The 22130-nt window shown below is 36.2% G+C and overlaps 1 protein-coding gene across 1 annotated transcript in view; it reads right to left on the reverse strand.

Moving 5' to 3' along the window:
• Positions 1–20867: 20867 nt before the first annotated feature.
• The window catches only part of LOC150103480 (uncharacterized), a 196606-nt gene continuing 195343 nt past the window's right edge, over positions 20868–22130 (reverse strand). Inside the window, exon 3 of the mRNA XM_090398487.1 lies at positions 20868–20991. Within this exon, the coding sequence (XP_090254613.1) occupies positions 20868–20991 (124 nt within the window). The remainder of the gene's footprint in view (positions 20992–22130) is intronic.

The following is a 22130-nucleotide window of genomic DNA, read 5'->3' on the forward strand; positions in this document are numbered from 1 at the left end:
CAATAATTATATTTAAATAATTATTTATTTCAAAGCGTACTATACTATCCAGTTATAATTCTAATTGTTATAATTGCTATATATTTAGTATAGTACTAAATAGCAATTAAATTATAATTGTTATTTAGTACGCTTGAGATAATGAGGCGAGAATGATGACAGCCCTTGGAGAGTAACGGATAGCAATGCTGTAGCCAATGAAGTTCTAACTGAGGCTCGGCTATTGCTGTTACCCTCCTGCCATGATCAGAGCTTTAATAGCTCAATAACACCTTATCCCTACGCTGTCCTCTACAGATAATGGGGAAGATAAAAAAACATTCTTGCTTCGCCTCTTTACCAGTCCTTATATATTATTATATTATATAAGGACTTGGTTAATGAAATTAAAGCCGGATGGTAGTTGATGAACCCTTGGAGGGTAATGGATGGCAATGCTGTAGCCAATGAAGTTGTAACTGAGGCTTGGCTATTGCTCTTACCCTCCTGCGATGATCAGAGCTTTAATAGCTCAATAACACCTTATCCCTACACTGTCCTCTACAGATAACGGGGAAGATGAAAAGCATTCTTGCTTCGCCCCTTTAAGCCCGTCCTTATAAGGCTTGGTTAATAATTGTTAAATTATTATATTATATACATTCGCTTCCTCGTACATATATTTATTTAAATTATATATTTAAATAAATAATAAATATATTTAAATATACATTCGCTTCCTCGTACATATAATAACTAAATAAAAAAGGAGAACCACTATATAAGTCAAGAAGTTTCTCCAAAAACTGAGAGATCCACCTGCCATTTTTACAGTCAAATGTACCCGCTTGCTTGCATTTCTCAGATTTTTTTCCACTTGTCGTCAGTTGTCTTTTCTCAAATTTCATAAACGATGTCTCCAAAACTCATACTGTAAGCCTCTTTTCTCCATTGCTCTCAAAATGGTGCGTCTTCACGTAACTCTTCATCTTCCTCTTTGTCTCCTTCCAAGGGGTGTGGGGAGATAACCAATTCATAATTCTTACTGGTTATCGCTCTTCTCTCGTAATCTAGACGTTCCCATACCATTTTAAAGCATATACCTCATCCTCTCCGTGACAGGATGTTCAATTTCCATCTACGTTCGAATGCACGCATTCGAAAGACCATCCATACCAGTGGCTGTCATACTTTGTGAAAAGTAATTAATCTCCACTCCCATTTGTTTCCTTTAATTAGTTTTCCTCGAACCCTTATGACTCTATAAAATACTATTCATGGATCTAATAGCTGTTCGTGTGCTTGCTCGAAATAATATATGTCCATTTCAAATTGGCTGGACTTATCCATCATGAAGTCCAGATACTTGAAGGCATCCACTGATTTTATATTTCCTGCCTCTAACTCATGATCTCGTACACACTCATCTCAAATCCCTAAAGTTGGCCAAGGAACTCATAATATATATGTTAATAAAAATAGAAAATATCCTTAACCAATCCCTGGTACAAATGTATTGTAGGTTTACAAACATTTTCGTGGATGGGAACCACATATAGTAATAACTAAGTAATTAAAGCAGTTTTATGCAGATTTGAAATTAGAATTTAAATTACAGAAATAGTTTTAGGTTTTCTCGTGTTGGTATAGTATAAGAAGGTTTAACGAACCACCTAAATCACGCTATTCAAGTCGAATTTTCGTTCTTAATCCATCTACAATTGTATATCTTTGCATATAAAAATGCTAAGTTTTAAAGCACTTTTCCAGGAACGAACTGTTCAATTATTTTATTATTAACATTAAGAATACGTTAAAAACCCTTCATATCCGGATAGGATAAATCCCATTTGGTTTCGAAAAAAACCAAATTAACTTTGCCGTTACAAATCATTAAGTCTAATACTTATTCTCCTTAAGTGTTAGGTTTCCCCTATGTGATAAAATAATATAATAATAAAATATTATCCAATTAGAATAACAGAATATGAAGAATACACATCAACATCAACACAAACCGTTTAAAATATTAATCTGCAATTTCACCATTGTTTTTGACGGAAATGATATTGGTGTGTGTATGTGTATATGTGGTCTCTTAAGTATCCGTTTGTAATACATACTTAACCTTGCAATTAATTTTCCCGGAAATTTGAAAACCAAATCATTTTATTTCTTTCATTCCTTTTTGTCTATCATAAATTGATATTTCCAAATTTTATTAATTCCGTGCAATTATTTTAACATTAATTCCGTGCAAGCACACCATTGATTGTTATATTATTTATGCGAATAAATTTCAAGTATCTTTATTTTTTAATAAAATGAGTGTTCTTATATTTATAAAAATATTTATTTGAAATTTTAAAATTTTCAAAAAGTTTTATATAATATCATTTCTGTTTTTATATTTGCAATAATATTTTTATGATTTAATGACATTTTCTAAAATTTATCGAAAACATTTAACCCCATTTTTCCTAGTGTATCTAATATGGTAATGATCTTTTAATACAAAGAGGTTTCTACTTGAATACAAAGAATCCAATCCAGCATGAAAGAAAACTGGATTTTATGGAATAAAAGAAATAGCCAAAACATAAAATAGGTAGTATACAAGACAGTGTCAAACCAAGATCTAAGTAGACCCAGTGGTGAAATTCTAAACGAATAAGCTCCGGGACCCTTAAGGTAAGGATCATAAATATGAGGCTATAGCTAGATTTTCGCAACATTTTTCAAAATTTTATTTATTTATTTATTTCTGATGCAGTTAAAGCCATGAGACGTTCTCTTCCACATCACCAGAAACATTAAATACAAATACAAATACAAAATTACAATGATATAATACTTCTAACATATTAAAAGATAACTCAATTTAAGATAACATTAGGTTGTATGAGCGATTAAAAAACAGTAGGCCTATTCAGCCTATTACGTAAATGTAGGGAAAAAAATGGAAATATAATAATGATGATAAATAACTCAAATTCCTTGGTAAATTCCTTGGTGTCACAATATTGTTCCTAATGATGAACCTCCGCTGGCACTCTGCATTGCTCACTGGTATTGTTTCAACACAAGTTTCTTCATGGTGTCTGACACATGCTTACCTCCACTGTGCTTAAAATCCCTATTAGATTGAATGACCTCACGATAACACCAAGAAAACAAATCACACAGATCTTTCAATTCTTCTTCACCATAGTCTACGGCAATATCATCCGGCCAATACTATTTTAATTTTTTCTGAGTACTTTGTGTCCTTATCTGTCATGCGCCTACTTGTCATATTTGTGATTATACTCTCATAAAATTGTCCTTTATTTATTTTCATTGTGTTGTTCCTATTCCCAAATACTTTCGAGGGAACTCCTTTGAATTGATTTGCTTCTATAGTTTTCTGAACTTCTCTCCAGTAAATACCTCCTCTCTCTTTGTGGCCTTTAAATACTTCTCTGGTTCTGTGCAGGAGTTGATTTGCTCTAGGTAACGTCACAGTTTGTTTTTGCAAAGATTCTGAGAGGCTAGAAGGCTCAAATAACGCATCCATCATTATTCTTAAATTGTTTATGAAGTTCGTTTCTTCAAGTTGAGCCCTTGAAGGCTAAAGTGCAAAGAAACTGTGCAATGGTGCATAGTTATTCCAAATAGAATTCACACAACCCGAAAACTTGTTGCAACCCAACTAGCTGACATCTTTCTCACTTTGGTAAGACCTCAGAACAACTGTTCTGAACATTTGCTTAGTTCATGTAAATTCTTTGGAGACATTACTAAAAATTGAATATACCTTATCAAGAAACACCAGAAAATAATTCGTTGTCGTAACATCTTTCACTGAATCGTGCACAGCAAGTTCTAAGCGATGATTTATACAGTGCCATATTAAAATTGTTGGAAAATCTTCTTTCATCAATGTTGCCAAACCTGTTCGTTTCCCTGGCATAACTGGGGCCCCATCCGCACGTAATCCAATTAGAATCTCCTGCAGGATTTCTTTTTTTCAGACCGTGCTTGAGTTCTTAATGTCCATTGCTTCGGTGCTTCCTAATTGGATGAAATCAAAGAATAGTGTTGTAACATCGCCACCGTTTATTGTACTATCAGAACAGTCTGGTTAGATATGAATGTACTTTTATCCAGAATAGTAGAAATTTTGATTCTATGGTTTATAATGCTGTCCGCAATTTTGTGTTTCATTTGTTTTGAAATATGATTCACTACCTCAGTGCATGTCACATTACTATGTAAAGCACGCCCCACATCTAGCGCATTAAGAATGTGAAGATCAATTAATTTTGGATGATCTACAAAAGGACGATTATGCTTTGCAATATGATATTCAGTGCGAAACCCATGGCACGTGATATCGTGTGCTAAAGAATTTTGAGTCATTGAGATACTTTAGTATCTCAATGTTCGTAAATTTTCTTTCTGAGTTGCTTTTGTTGGCATTGTTTAGATCCTTCCCCTTTAATACATATTAATCCATTTATCCACTCTGATGCTAAGTGAATACCCTGATGTGAAGAACTTCCGCCTAGGGTCTGTACCTCTGCACATGTTATACAACCCAAGTCTCCGACCTTACAAAACAACCAATTGTATTTACCTTTGAATGCCATCCACTGGTCGAGTGTCCAGCAAGTGGGTAAATCTTTCCTTTCGTTCAACGTATTAATATTATTGCATTGCAACTGATGGGAATCCTGTGTTTCTGTGGATTCGTTACAGACTTCTTTCTCTTCAGAAACCACACACAACCTGTCATTACAAACTCGCTTTGTATTATCACTATCATACGAACTATTTTTCCGTTTAAAGAAGGTACCAACGTACTTATCCATAGTTGAAATAGTAGACTTACATAAACACAAAAATTTCACACGATTTTCTTTGTGCTTCTCACAATCACGAGCTCTGATAAACAACTGCTAATCTGCTATTCTATTGTTGGTTACGGACTGTTTGCTGACAGTGATGCCAACCAGAAAAGACAAAATATCCCTATGAGTCTGTCAAAATTCCGCTACACTACTCTGCAATGATGTTTGCTTGTCAATCGCTGCAAGATAACGCACCACAGGAAGCTCCAAACTTCCCCGTCCCTTTCATCACGCGTTCGTAATCAGGCGGCTGTTCATATTGACTTTATATACACATTCAAAACTGTAAACAATTGTTGAATAATAACACAATAATGTAGGCATAATTACTATAAAGGGAGAAAAGTCGCAAAACAGAAAAATGTTCCGGGTTCGGGCCTGGTGCATAAAAAAGTTGTGGGATCGGGCCCTGGCCTGGAGGACTCGGCTGAATTTAACTACTGAATAGACGATCCAGTTAACTGTGTTTTAGAAAGCCAAAATATTAGAGTTGACCATATTTGGAGTCATTATTATTATTATTATTATTATTAAAGAATCCTATTACGATTCTTCAAATTAAAGTATTGCAATCAAAGTCATTTAAAATGTTCTTCTCCCTGCCAGTAGATGGCGCTTCCAATGCTTCTAAAGTGCTTGCAAGTAGATGTCGATTTCGATAGCATTAAGGTGTAGTTTGAACGATGTTTTGAATATGAATCTCGTCTGAATGATCGAGAACTTTTATTAGCAACAAAGCCAGCTCTACCTAATGAAAAAATAGATTTACCCGAGCAAGAGATTTTATATCTAATAGCTAAGCTGTCAGAGTTTTTAATGAAATATTATATATATATATATTTTTTTTTTCATTTTCAAAGACCAATTTCGAAGTAAGATGTAAGTAGCCGCTAAACCCAACATGAATACGAAAACATTTTATTCAAATTTATTATAAATATTGATATGTTTATGAAATCGAATTATATATCAAACTTTTATTCATTTAACACTTTCATTGCCAAGCTGAAAATTGGAATTTCGTGTGGTGGCCAAATTTTTTTTTATTTTTTCATTTAGTTAGCGACGTCCACGCGATAACGCGTGATCGGCCGTTTGGTGAGAACTCGCATCGCGAGATATCGCGTGATTGGCAATGAACGTGTTAAAGTGCTTAAAGTTAGCAAATATATTATTTTTCCTTAAATAAATATAAAACAACAAACAAACCTAAAAAATTAAAAAATAATAAAAATATAAATAAACTCGTGTAAGTTAAAATTTTTGAGGTACGGGAAACATATCATGATTGACCGTGAGATGCAGTGATTAATTAATACCCTTGGAGGGTAATGGATGGCAATGCTGTAGCTAATGAAGTTCTAACTGAGGCTCGGCTGTTGCTGTTACCCTCCTGCCATGATCAGAGCTTTAATAGCTCAATAGCACCTTATCCCTACACTGCCCTCTACAGATAACGGGGAAGATAAAAAGGATTCTTGCATCGCTCCTTTAAGCCAGTCCTTATAAGGATTCTATAAGGAAATTTTTGAGTTTTTTATACCCTTGCAGGGCTGTTGCCGTTACACCCTCCTGCCATGATCAGAGCTTTAAAAGCTCAATAGCACCTTATCCCTACACTGCCCTCTACAGATAATAACGGGGAAGATAAAAAGGATTCTTGCATCGCCCCTTTAAGCCAGTCCTTATAAGGATTCTATAAGGAAATTTTTGAGTTTTTTAGTCGCCTCGTACGTCATGCATTAGCTACATCGGGATAAGAATAGCATCAATGTAGCTAATGCATATCGTACGAGGCGACTAAAATTGGTACCCAGGGAGGGTAATGGATGGCAATGCTGTAGTCAATGAAGTTCATACTGAGGCTCGGCTATTGCTGTTACCCTCTTGCCATGATCAGAGCTTGAATAGATCAATAACACCTTATCCTTACACTGTCCTCTACAGACAACGGGGAATATGAAAAACAATCTTGCTTCGCCCCTTTAAGCCAGTCCTCATAAGGACTATAAGGAAAATTTTTGAGTGTTGATGACGATAATCGTCTGTGAGATGCGGTATCCTTGGAGGGTAATAGATGGCAATGCTGTAGCCAATGAAGTTCTAACTGAGGCTCGGTACCTTCCTGCCATTATCAGAGTTTTATAATGGATGACAATGCTGTAGCTATTGCTGTTACCCTACTGCCATGATCAGAGCTTTATATAGCTCAATAACACCTTATCCTTACACTGTCCTCTACAGATAACGGGGAATATGAAAAGCATTCTTGCTTCGCCCCTTTAAGCCAGTCCTTTTAAGGATTAAGAAAATTTTTGAAATTGCTTCGTATACGGCAGAATTATTTTCCGTTGTTTGCAGTTTAACTGTCCTGAAAAATAAGGTACTCATAATGTTCTTAACACACCCAATACCTACATGCAAAAAAGAGAGCGTCTTTAGGTGATGGACAATTATTACCAATAATCCGAACTCTTTATTGGAGGCCTGAAGTGGCTCAAATAGTACCGTGTTTCTTGGTTCCTGGACCCATAGTACTATGACTGGAGTACACGTTTTTCAGTCTTTTTGTGGATAATATTATAAGTTTAAAATATTAATGCCAAAAGATATTTTCATGCGATCCTTTAAATAATGTAGATGCAGCTGCGGTTCAGCATTAGAGGCTCTTTGGCAACCATAAATAAAAAATAAATAAAAAAAACTAGCTAATGCCTTTTATTCTCGTAGATGGAGTAGGCAATGCCATTTTAGCCCTATCTAACTTTTTAAGACTGAGTGGGCAGTTCACTGGTAGAAAGAGATAGCTGGCCCAAGGCTATCACTAATTTAATCGGCAAAGAGTGAAGAAACGGATTACAAGTGCTGCCATCTCGTGTTTCTTAACCCTAGCACAATCTTTTTAATGTCTGAAAATACTGTGAGTTCGACGGTCGATTTTCTTGAGTTTACGGGACGAAAAATCCAAGTTTCCCGGAGAAAAAAACCGCTTGTCGGTGCCAGAGATTGACTAACTCCCGAATCGTTCGAAAAAAGGTCCTCTAGTCAGCGGCTAGGTTTGAACCCAAAAGTCTTCTTTCGTGCAGTCAAGCGTCGTGGAGTGCAAACACCACTTCCAGTGAGCTACACATGCTCTCGTCAACTCTATATATAATAATAAACATCCTCCTTTGAAGCACTGCTTAACTGAGAGCCAGAAATAAATACTCCAGATTCAATAAAAAAAAACCTTAGCGTCATTAATTATATCCTTGAGAGAATAATTTAATTGTACCGATTAATAAACAAACAATTTAAAATAAAAACATTATTTAGTTTAATTTAGGTATACTATTTGTACCTACACAAAGATATACCGACTACACTGCCACCTAGTGAACGTAAGTCGAACTATTATTGAATGGAAATATTCAGTCATCTCAGACAAGTTTCGTTGGTTTAGTTAAGCAAAACTGTTTTTATTAGATTGAAAGGTAAAAAGAGAAAATCTGCTTTTCTTTCAATATGGACCAAAACTATTCACCGTAATTATTTTTATAACATTTAATCAACTAATACAGAGCAATGTTGTTTTCTAGCTTTGTATTCGTAATAATGGCTACTATTGATGGACGCATAATTGAAAGAAATCTTTAAAAGATGAAGAGAAAATATGTGAGAGTAAAAAATATGTATCCAATAACCAAAATGAGACTGAAGATGATCTTGAATCAAACAGACTGTGGACTTTTAAGAATTAAATGATGGTGAATCTAGAAGATCTGGTTTTGTTTTCAACGCACACTCTTAAAAACAAAACTCTTGGCCTCTCTTGTTGATTTCCTTGAGGAGTATTTGAATAGGTTGTAGGTAGATTTCTTCCATGTGTGCTTGCCTTTTGGATCTGATGGAGAAAATCTTCAATGAGTGTCAACGATTTGCAGGTTTGTGCTAGAACATGCTCCAAGCCATCTGACTGGTTTAGCTCTTCCCTAAGCAAAATTATCGCTCATACGTTGTCCACCATTGGCCTATCTCCTGTTTGAAGTGGGTGCGCAGGTCTAGTTTAGCTATTTATAGATTTAGAAAATCTATAAGTCTAAATCTGAGGTAGTACACATGGATACTGAATTAGACACTCGTGCAGATGTACGTAAATATCACGCAGCTTATATAAAAAAAGACTCTTTCGTAGTTCGATAAAGGGCTTAGTGTGGGTGCTCGTCTGCCTAGAAACACGATTTTCAAAACAGCAGAGCTAACTGATTTTTCAAAAGGTAAGATATCCTGTGTGTTTAATCAGTGGATAAACAACCCACGTGGTCTGTCTAAGAAGCGAAACTGCGGTCCTAAGAAGTCTGTCGGGAACGAGATCACCTTCGTCTGAGAAGGCTTGTGCGGATAAACAGAACTTCCTATGTACAGCAATTGACTGAAACATTTAATGAAGTGAAAGCTGTTCCCAACCCATATCTCACCGAACTGCGAACAGGGAATTGAAGAAGATTGGTATTGGCAGTCTCATGCTTATACGTAAAATATCAGTTTCTAATCCAGTACGTAATATGTGTAGATGCTTAAATAATTTTGTCCTTCACTTGACCAGCACCATTCAATGACAGAGCCAGTTCTGAATTTCCATTTACCAGTCCTGTGTAGCTCAGTGGATGTGGCGTTTGCACACCATCGCGCTAGGCCGCACGAAGGAAGTCTTGGTTTCGAGTCTAGTCGGCGACTAGAGGAAATTTTTCTAAGCCTTTTTTCGACCGGTTCCCGAGTTAGTCGATCTCTGGCACGGGCAAGCAGGTTTTTCCTCCCGGAAACTCGGGTTTTTCGTCCTGTAAACTCAAGAAAATCGACCGTAGAACCCACATTATTTCAGACATTAAATATATTGTGTTAGGGTTAGAGACCACGAGATGGCGGCACATTTGAGCCGTCTCTCTTCACTGCGTACCGCTTAATTGGTGATAGCCTTGGGCCATCTGTCTCTGATTGGGTACCAGTGGAGATTGAACTGCCCACTCAGTCTCCAAAAGTTAGATAGGGCTAAATGGCCTCGCCTACTCCCGTATATATGGGAATAAAAAGGCGTTAGCTGATTTTTTTTTTTTTTTTTCAGTCCACAAACGAGTGGTTTTTCCAGAGTTGAATCTTTTATCAGAAACTTGTGCACATAGCTAATGCAGCGTGTGAATTGCTGGTTTCTTTCTCACTGCCTATAGCGATTGTGACGTCATCAGCATACGATGACAATCGTCAGATACTGATGAAGTCACAATCGCCAACACCAATCATATGCCAATGATCATCAGCATATTATTAGTGTTTTTCTGATGGTGTCATTAGCAGGAAAAACACTAACATTAAAACAGTCGTACTTCTTGTTAAGTCCTGGACTTACATTTAAAATCAAATGCATAAAGAACAGAACTGCTTCAGCAGGTTCAAGCGACATCATTCTGATCTAATATTTCTAAATGAAATAAAAATCTATTCAGTATCCTTGGCTGCAAGCTGGATTGTGCTTATAAACTTCATTATTCACCAACTCAACAACGTTAGGAGTAAACAGGAGACGGTTTTGATAGAGTCCGGGTGAAGCACGCACACGCGCACACACACACATTTGAAATTGGGAGAGATAGATAAGAGCTAGAGCAACAGCGCCAGAATCTCCAGTGTTTTTTTTTTTTTTTTTTACTTTTATTGAAAAATTTTCAATTTTTCAAAAATATTATAAATCTATCAAAATTCATCATAGGTGTGTATTAAATTTTATTAATAAAAAATAAACAAGTGAAGTTATTTTCATTTCTTTTTTAATATAAGAAGAAATGAAACAAATTCATTACTATTTTATATGAATTTGAATAAACTCCAAGTAGACGTCTGTGTCAAGTTGAAATATTTGTGACCTGACTTCATATAGTTCAAATATGCTCATTCAGATTCTTAGCTGCTTGCGCTACCTAAAAGTATTTCGTAAGACCATGATTGTGAATAAACTACACCCCCTCTGTCCAAAAAGAAACCGAACTTTTGAAAACAGAAGAAACTAGTGGCGCCACCTGTTGTATCTTTTTTGTTGTCGAAAGCTGCAACCTTCATTAGTTGTGTCAACTGTTTATGACATTTGTTTCATTAGAAGCAAATGTCAGGTGTGTTTTGACGAACGGTCGGTCGTCACGATATTCATGCACTACGTGACGAATTCCCGCTATCAATCGCTTCAAAACTTCGAGATAAAACTCATCGTTGACCGTTCGCCCAGGCGGAACGCATTCTTTGTGGATCATGCCCTTGGAATCGTAGAAACAAATAAGCATTGTTTTTACTTTTGACTTCTCCAAGCGACTTTTTTTCGGATGCCCCGCTTCTGGTGGACTCCACTTAGCACTCTAGCGCTTTGTTTCGGTCTCATCCTCAAAACACCACATTTCGTCACTAGTAACGATCGTTTCAAGGAAGTTTGAGTCCTTATGAGCGGTTTTAATGAGGTCCTTGCAGTGTTCAATTCGATACATTTTTTGGTTGTCGGTCAACTTGTGGGGAACAAATCGCGAATTCAATTTACGAAGGCCCAAACTCTCGTCAAAACGTTGTGCACAGTTGATTTTTGAATCCGCAATTCATCTTCAATCAATCTCACGGACGATTTCTGGTTTTCTTTGATGAAATCACGCACTTTTTGGATGCTAACTTCGCTCAGTCCAGTTTTTGGACGGTCCGGCTTTTCGTCGTCCTCAAGGGTCTCACGACCACTTTGAAATCGCTTAAACCACTCGTAAACTTGAGTACGGGATAAGCATTCATCACCGTATGCTTTTTTGAAGCATTTGATCCGTTTTTGTTTTATTAATTACTAAAAACAGCTAAATCTTAAAAAAAAAAGTGCTAAAAAGGAGTTAAAAATAAAAATTTGAAGCTAAAATTTTAAAAGTAATAGCTGATACTTTAAGTTACTTACTTTATTCAAGTTGAAGTGATACTTGCGTATAAGTGGCTAAATACATCTTCCACGTGGTCTTCTGCACTTAATTCACCGATGTTTTCACTTAGATTTTCAGCTTTATTATATGTCGCCATCGTTCCAATATTACTCTGTGTAGATGCTGGTAAATGATAGTCTGTACAGCACTTGTTGTTACGCCTGAGGCCATACTTGACTGATAAAATAGCTGTCACAATGGCAATTCCATCTCGTTTCTTAATTTAGTTTTAACTACATTCATGGAACTAAAAATTCGTTCAATTTCCGCATTAGAATTTGGCAGTATTAATAAATTTATTGCCCACTGAGCAATTTCTTTAAATGGATTCATTCCAAATGCATCTTTATATTCTCGTACTTCAGTACAGAAGAGCTCAGTGTTTTCTATATGTGTCTGTTTATTTAAGTGGATAGTATTGTATTGATATTCAGCAGCAGCAACATCTTTTTCTGTTTTCAGCATTATTTCTAAGATGGGAGTAGCAGGTTCTTTTATATGTTTTAGGATATTGTCAACAGAAAAAGAAGAAATCATTCTTAAAATATTCAAGTTTTCAGGCAACCTTTGCTTAAGCTGCTTAAAGAGACCAAGAAGAAACTGTTTTGCTCTACTTCTAAGATTTCGCTCATCATTTTGCGTTATTTTCTTTTGTATCATCAACTCTGAAATTTTTCTTTCAAATATGTAACCAAGATTTGGACTGGGATCCAAATAGACATCAATCTCTGACTCTAGAGGGTCGACTGTGGATGATGGTAGCACTAACATATTAGCAATTGAGCGAATCAAACGAGAAAGGTCTTCAAACAATCTCATCTTATCCGCACTGTTAGATGCAAAAAGTTTGTTAACTTGCTGAACTTGAACTAGAACAGGATGAACTTTGTACAATAAGATGTACAAAGATGAAAGGACAGATTCCTTTCATCTTTGTACATCTCCCACAAAATTTGAGCTTTGTAACATTTCTCAGTCACACTCACGACATCGAAGTGAGTTTTTAATTCCAACCACTGGTTGAGAATTCTGTCTACTAGAGGTTCAATGGAGAGCCACCTTGTTGCACAATTGCTTACAATTTTCAGAGGGCCATCATTTTCGTTGATAGTTTGATACAGCTCTTTGTATGCTGCTTGTCTTGAAGAAGAATGTGAAAATCACTTATACGTTTCTGCAACTAAAAATTCTAATTTTCTTGGGAGAGATTCTGCACACGTATGAGACATTGCCAGTTGTAATGAATGACATACACATCTAATTAAAATTAAGGAGGGAATATATGCCTTCAGTTGTTCATAAACGCCATTATTGACACCAACCATAACACTGGCATTGTCTGTACCCATTGGAATGAGATTTTTAATGTCCAGTTTCTTGGTCAAGAGCTCTTTTTTCAGTGCAGCCACAATACCACTAGCGTCACACTTTTCTAGAACCACCATGCTCAGAAATGTATGCATAATTTTGTTAAATTTCTTGCTATAATAAATGATGGCCATTCCTAAAATCTTATCCACTGCGATATTATTCGATTTGTCTATTAGCAAGCTGAAATTTTCATCTCCAATGTCCACAATTAGATCTTCTTCAAAATGCTCACTTAGAATATTCTTTACAATTGCAGAGCACTTAGTTCGGTGCATTTTTACCTTTGGCATAATTTGACTGTCTGGGATGATATTTTTGCAAAGATCCACAAGATGATCGGAACTGTTGAATGATGAGTGACAACAAAGAAATAATGCTAACCTACCTTCAAAGTTCGCGGTCTCATCAGAACTAAGAAACATCTTGCTGCAGTTCCTTATATGGAACTGCAGTAAGATGTTTCTTAGTTTCGCTATGCTTTACAAGCTGACAATATTTAGCAGCTATATCACATCTGCAAAACTCACAGTGGCCTTTTGTAGCGTCACCAGGAACTTCACACAACCATTTACTAAACATTCCCATTTGCAACCACTCCCTCCTAAATTTTTGCTTGTAAGCTTTAGTTTTCTCTTTGCTTATTTTTGAAGAAGATTATACAACTCTTTACTGCAACGAATTACGATCGGTCTTTGAAAACTTCCCACTCGTAATCGTAACTACCAAACTGAACACTGTGGAAAGACTAACTGGTACCGGTACTATCAACTTTAAAACGACAAAATTGCAGACTGTTGGGCCACGTGACTGACGTCATCATGCATTTGAAACGTGTACGATGCTCGTACCAAACGTACAATACAATTCCTTATCAAATGCGAACGTCTGGAAAACTTTTTAAACAATTTCTTTCTTTAACAGTAAGTTATAAAAACAACTAAAAAGAGCTGAAACTAGTTCTGAAGGAGCTAGGTGCTAGATTAAAATTTTTGGAGCTAGGGAAGAAAAAAAAAGAGCTAGATCTAGCTCAAAAAGAGCTAAATTGGCAACACTATGCGGGAGCTTGTGAAGCTGTGTTATGGAGCGACGAATCACGCTAAACCCTCTACAGAGCAGATGGACAAGTGGCGAATGCCCAGCGAACGTCTCGTACCCGAGTGCGTAACTCCAACTATGAATTTCGGAGGAGGAGATGTGGTGGCATGATTCAGTTTTTCCTGGTTCGGCCTCGGACTTCTGTTTGTGGTTCCACGAACATTGAACTCTGAGCGGTATCTGAACATTCTGGATAATGCATCGCTTCCTACTTTGTGGGGTTTCTACGGAACTAACCATTGCCTCTTTCAGCAAGACAGTGCACCGTGTTATAAGGCTGCTGCTATAATAACTGCGTGGTTTGTGAACATTAACGTCGCCACTGACCTCCACAGAGCCCTGATCTCAACTCTATCGAACATCCGTGGGATGAATTGGATCGTTGAGTGAGGACAAGGGACGTTCGCCCCATAAAAGTCCAGTAGCTAATCACGCTACATTTATTACAAAATTCCTCTTGATCGCTATCGTACGCTTATGAAAAGTATACCTTGTAGGACTGCTGCAGTTATTGTAGGGAAAGAAGGTCTGCATCTTATGAAGATGGGTACCGTGGCTGTTTGTTCCTCACACTATGATATCGCAGTATATAAAGGAGACTCATCGTTCCTCTGAAGTCTTGTTTTTCATGTTCATCTGATTGTCTAGGAGGTTGACGTAGAACTGTAGTCATTCTTTGGTAGGATGCTGCTGATGTAGTGGAGCTGTTGGTTTCTTTTATCGACATTAGTGGAGATTTTTACGTAGGGAACGAATAATGGCTGTTTTTTTTTTATTGGGTGGTGATGGGATGTGGCGTGCAAATATCACCGAGTGTTTGTTGGCTTCTCGTACACTGAGTAATTGAATATGTTCCGTCCGGATGCCTACAAATGATTTTATCTGGTGCGTCAACGATGTTTGTAATGTTAACGGTGTAGAATATCGTAAGTATTCCAATTATTGTGATTATCGTTACTTTCCTATTATATGACAAATAACTTCGTTTGAAAAGATGTTTACTACAGGACCAAAGTAGCTTGGTGTAAACAGCACAAAGGCTCTTAGGAAGGATATGCCTATAATATTTAAAATGAAATGAAAATACTAATGAGTATATATTTTGTTTGTTGTTAACACACCCTCCGAATGTTACATTCTTCTGCTTAAAGCCATTGTCATAACAATAAAGCCTCATGCCTTTTAGAATGTTAAATGAAGATGTGACGGGAGGGGGGGAAATGTGTTCGATTTGACAGCCATTAATAATTTTCTAACGAGTAATACAATGGTAAAAACGCACAAATGGAGCGATAAAATATAGATTATCTCGAAATCTGACAGGAAAGCGTAAAACACCTGTGGAGAGTCTAAAGTTAAACTTATTCTATCCATATTTAATCAAAATGATGCCAATCTACATCCAAAAAAAATGCAATGTGCACGCCATTCACCCATTTCAATAATAAATCCTAATGTTAACGACATCACTTCCCTTTCTGACCTGAAATCATCCATAAAAACTTACCACTAAGTGTTTCTTTTAATAATGAAAACCAATCACCATTCAGTGTATCGTATGTCACTTTCTGCTTGTGTTTTGTGTGCTTTGTAAGCCACTCCCATTGAAAGAATCATTGTTGCGTAATTCACGTAGCTTCACGCGTTATGCTCGCGACTTGCCATGTACATTACAGTGAAATGACTTTTATGGCTCCGGTTACATGGTCACGTGTGTGTTCCGAGTGCTTTGTTGTTTGTTAGGAAAGAATACTGATTTTTCTTGTTATTGTTTCGAGCAGAGATAATCAGTTGATGACTCTTTTGATAATGTTTGGTCATTTTCATTTTATGAAAGCGACGAGATGAAAGCAACCAGTTGCAAATGCAATAATTCTACGTAATTTATTAACGATATAAATCAAAGTTCACTGCTTTAGTACAGCCACCACCGTGTTTTCTCTCTCCTATAAAATAATAATTACAAAAAAAAGCACTTAGTTTTTATCCTCAGATATCTTCTTTTCAGGATTTTTGTGACGTGTTTAACTGATCTGGAGAGTTGTGAAAATGGGGAAGAGACAATTTGAAAAGGTAAATTTCAAATTGCGATTGTAAACTATTAAAATGTAGCAAATTTTTGGTTTGCTTTTAATAATTCACCATATAAAGGTTATATCTTCGTGGAAAAAATGCGTTTATATACTTTTAAGAAACAGTTCGTGTCTCCCAGAGGAACGAAAATTATTAGAAAAGTCAGTATTGAACTCATATAATAAATTGTGTGAATTTTCGGGGAATGGGCACGATCTTTCAGAGAAGAGATGAACTAGGAAGATTTTTCCTCAACTTACTTTAACATAATCTACAAGTCATTCAAGATACGCTAATATTTTTGGCCTATCTACTGTACTTCTTGTTCACCCACAAATTCTAGATTTTTTTTATCATTTTTATACATTTTGTGGATGGAATTATATTTATATACTGATTTTATCTATTCTGTAGGATGTTATAAAATAACATAAAATACATAATCACACAACGTAATACAGAGATCCGTACATTAATATATACATTAGTTTTCGAACACTGAAATTCAACAAAAATAATTTTTCGCAATGAAAATATTATTACCTGATGTACATTTTTTTTTCTTTTTTTTTTTTTTTTTTGGCTAGATGGACGACGCAAGAATGATTTTCACATTCCCCGTTATCTGTAGAAGATAATGTATTGATTGGGTAATATAGCTCTATAAGCTCTGATCATGGCAAGAGAATAACAGCAATAGCCGAGCCTCAGTTAAAACTTCATTGACTAGAGCATTGCCATCCATTACCCTCTGTGGGTGACCATTTTAGTCGCCTCGTAAGACATGCATGGGCTACAGTGGGGCTATTCTTATCCCGGCCACCAGACTGGGATATATATTTTATGTAACCGTATGCGGGTTATTTATTTTATTTATTTTTGTGGCTAGATGGGCGAAGCGAGAATGCTTTTCATAATCCCCGTTATCTGTAGAGGACAATGTAAGGATAGGATGTTATTGTGCTATGATCATGGCAGGAAGTAACAGCAATAGCTGAGCCTCAGTTAGAACTTCACTGGCTACAGCATTGCCATCCATTACCCTCCCTGGGTACCCATTTTAGCCTTGTATGACATGCATGGGCTGCAGTGGAGCTATTCTTATCTCAGCCACTGCATGGGGGATGTGGGTCATATTAATTTTTTAAGCCATTATTTTACTATTTATATTTATATTAATTCTTTAAACCATTATTTATATATACTATTTATATTTATATATAAATAGTATATAAATAATAAATAAATAAATGAAGCTAAGAGCCTGTGTAGCTCAGTGGATGTGGCGTTTGCACACCATCGCGCTAGGCCGCACGAAGGAAGTCTTGGTTTCGAGTCTAGTCGGCGACTAGAGGAAATTTTTCCAAGCCTTTTTTCGACCGGTTCCCGAGTTAGTCGATCTCTGGCACGGGCAAGCAGGTTTTTCCTCCCGGAAACTCGGGTTTTTCGTCCTGTAAACTCAACAAAATCGACCGTAGAACCCACATTATTTCAGACATTAAAATATATTGTGTTAGGGTTAGAGACCACGAGATGGCGGCACATTTGAGCCGTCTCTCTTCACTGCGTACCGCTTAATTAGTGATAGCCTTGGGCCATCTGTCTCTGATTGGGTACCAGTGGAGATTGAACTGCCCACTCAGTCTCCAAAAGTTAGATAGGGCTAAATGGCCTCGCCTACTCCCGTATATACGGGAATAAAAAGGCGTTAGCTGATTTTTTTTTTTTTTTTTTTTATAAATGAAGCTCTGATCATGACAGGAGGGTAACAGCAATAGCCGAGCCTCAGTTAGAACTTCATTGGCTACAGCATTGCCATCCATTACCCTCCCTGGGTACCCATTTTAGTCGCCTAGTACGACATAGATTAGCTACATTGGGGTTATTCTTATCCAGGCCACCACGGGTATATCCTGGCCATCACGGGTATATAAATAATCTGAAAGTTCTTAAAAGAACTGGGCGATGGACTGAGTCCTTGACTCTTTATCCCGTCATCTGAATGAAGTAAATCTGTGTGGATGGAGTGTTATTGAGCTAAAAAGCTCTAGTCATGGCTGGGTAACGGCAATAGCCGAGCCTCAGTTAAAACTTCATTGGCTACAGCATTGTCATTTGTTACCTTGGAAGTCCTAAAAAGGAATTCATTATATATATATATATATATATATATATAATGGTTTAAAGAATGAATATAAATATACCATTTATATTTATTTTAAGTAGGTGTTTTAAAATATTATGATTTTCAAACGTTTTTTTAAAATCTAGTTAGTTTCTGTGGTTAAGAAATACTCCTCATAAAAACCTTAAGGGATAAAGCATACAGCATCCCCAGTACAGAAGAAAAGCGGAAAGAAGAAATACAATACTTAACACAGCTCCTACAACTGAATGGTTTCAAAACTAAATTAATTATGAAAATTCTCAATACAGCACCTACAAGAAACTTAAATAAACAAGACTTCAAGAACGCAGTCAACCTTTCTTATATCAAGAATGTAACAGATAAATTAGCCAAGCTTCTCTACAAGTACAACATAAGAGTGACTTTCCTACCACTTGAAAAGATATCAAAATCTCTTCATCCTCCGAAAACGTCCACATCACCCAATGAAAAAACTAGAAGTTTACAATATTCACTGTTCCTGTAGCATCTGCTACGTAGGCCAGACGTAGTTTTCAGAAACAGTTTTTATCAATGTAGGACATGTTTGTTCTGTCCCAGAGTACATCATGACCAGTAGAAGTTGTGTGAAATGCCAAACCAGACTTATGCTCTCTCTTTTTTTGTACGTCCTTTTGATAAAAACTGTTTCGCAAGAAAATTCAAAGAGGCAGCAAATATGATCAAAATTCCTACGCAATGCAACAAAAATCAAGTTTGGTCGGTGTTTATTAAAAATTTACCCAGTTCAGACCTCGGACAGAATGAAAGTGAACCACAGAACGCGACATCGAATAGCATTGTTTTAGTATTCGATTGATATATATAATTATTTTTATAATTTATGAAAAATATTTATAGTAGAATTATAAAACTTCAGGTGATATTAAATGTAAACTCATAACGTAAATCACGATTTGTCTGGAATGCACATAAAGAGTAAAATTAAATTTGATTTAAATGCTTTTTAAAATACTGAAAAACATAAAAACTCCCGAAACAGAAAAAAATTGTAAAATGTAGTCATTATATCGAATCAAAAATAAAGCATGGGAAAGCAATGAATTCTACTTGAATGCTGATAATATTACAAATTCATTTTGTCATGGAATTATGGGTAATAGCTACACATAATGCCAATAATTCTAAACAACGAAATTGACAATTTCTTTTCGTACTTCCAAAGATTTTGAAATGTAAAATGCATCAAGGCTGCAATAGCACTGAAATTATTCCTATCGTATTTAAATATTCAATTCAACTTAATCAGTCTAGGTTTTTGAATCTGCCAAAAAAAAAAAAGTGCTCTGTCACACCAAGAAATAAATCAAAATGGTAATTTGGACGATGGCAATTCTATTCACTCTCCTAATAACATAATAAAATTTCACCGCTATAATTCGGCAAGAAAGGAAAAATAATAGCCCCTGTGCCTTGCCGGGTTTGCCTCAATCTTGCCTTGTCACACACAATAATGCTTTCGTATTTGTGATTACCGGAGAGAGCGATGCAATCGGCCGTTTCCTATGCGACTCTATCGCCCGCAACGAAAACACAAGTCTGTAATATATGGCTGGTTGTGCTGGTGGAATTGGCTCTGTCGTCTTGGCTCACAGGTTCATTTATCTGCTGCGACATTTTAGTTATTGCAAGTCGGCTATTGTCAAAACCTTGACGCCCGAGTAAAATAGCCTCGACACCATAGCATCAGAGTGATATATTTTTTTTCCTTTTTTTTTTTTTTTTTCGTTTCCGTTCAATGAAGAAAAACGAAAGAGGGGAAAAAGAGATAGATAGTGTGAGGTGTTTTGTTGTTTGAGCTTGAAAGAGATGGCAATAGTCCGAGTAGCCATCAATTTTTAAATGCTATGTCTATTGGTTTTCTTTGTGAATCTTTAAACCCTTAGAGTCAATCGGAGATTAAAAACAACACGGACCATAAAGAAATGCGAACCACGTCAAGGAACTAAGATTAATTGCTAGAGTGTTTTAAAGAAAATCCCCTACAGGGATATTGATTACGAATCCATAGTGTAGAGGCCGGAAGATGTATGGTCTTGTCGGACTCCAGTTTTGCTTATTAAATTCCACAGCCCAAACAGCGATAGACTGCTGACAAATTTGGTCACAAGATGGCGCCCTCACACGTACATTACTATTGACAGATCGTTTGTAATTGGCGGAAAAGGATGTGCAGAAAGACCCAAGAGACATTTTTTAAGGAATAAGACACTGCTGAGGTAGAGAAATGCAATTAAGTTCAACTCTAAATCCAATATTTCCACTTGGAAATCCGATAGTTTCAACCCGGCAGTTGCTTTATGCTCTCAAGTTCAATATAGCTTCATTTGTCTCTGCTGTCGTTTCACAGACGTTTTCAATGTCTAAACCTCCTATTATGTTCAAAGGCGAATGTAAACGCATATGCAGAACGAAATAATAACTAAGAAACAAATAAAATACAAAATAAGTATATCAATCTGAATTCCCTATTGCACATGACACAGATCACGATTTAGATGTTTGCATACGTTATCTCAATCATTTATATTCAATCAGTGAGATCGCAGCCTCATCTATGAATTTCCTACATATTACATATTATATTACATATTACATATATATATATATAAAATATATATATATTATAATTAATTTGTGAGTTCAACAAATCTTCATCATCGGCCTGTATTTTATATATTTATATATATATATATATATATATATATATATAAAATATATATATATATTATAATTAATTTGTGAGTTCAACAAATCTTCATCATCGGCCTGTATTTTATATTTTATATACATTTTATATATATATATATATTTTTTTTATAGTCCTTATAAGGACTGGCTTAAAGGGGCGAAGCAAGAATGCTTTTCATCTTCCCCGTTATCTGTAGAGGACAGTGTAGGGATAAAGTGTTATTGAGCTATTAAAGCTCTGATCATGGCAGGAGGGTAACAGCAATAGCCGAGCGTCAGTTTGAACTTCATTAGCTACAGCATTGCCATCCATTACCCTCCAAGGGTATTCAACGGCCTTCCACCTATATTTTATCTCTCTCATAGTCCTTATAAGGACTGGCTTAAAGGGGCGAAGCAAAATGCTTTTCATATTCCCCGTTATCTGTAGTGGACAGTGTAGGGATAAGGTTATTGAGCTATTATTAAAGCTCTGATCATGGCAGGAGGGTAACAGCAATAGCCGAGCCTCAGTTAGAGCTTCATTAGCTACAGCATTGCCATCCATTACCCTCCAAGGGTATTGGATTGAATGAATCAATCACCGCTCTCACGGTCGATTGATTCCCAATCATCATTTTGTCTATATCTATATATATCTATATCTATATATATATATATATCTATATTTTATAGTCCTTATAGTCCTTATAAGGACTGGCTTAAAGGGGCGAAGCAAGAATGCTTTTCATATTCTTCCCCGTTATCTGTAGTGGACATTGTAGGGATAAGGTTATTGAGCTATTATTAAAGCTCTGATCATGGCAGGAGGGTAACAGCAATAGCCGAGCCTCAGTTAGAGCTTCATTAGCTACAGCATTGCTATCCATT

Source organism: Typopeltis vanoorti, chromosome 9 (assembly GCF_054136105.1).
Source record: "Typopeltis vanoorti isolate ZY-2024b chromosome 9, IOZ_Tvanoo_1.0, whole genome shotgun sequence".
Lineage (NCBI taxonomy): Eukaryota > Metazoa > Arthropoda > Arachnida > Uropygi > Thelyphonidae > Typopeltis > Typopeltis vanoorti.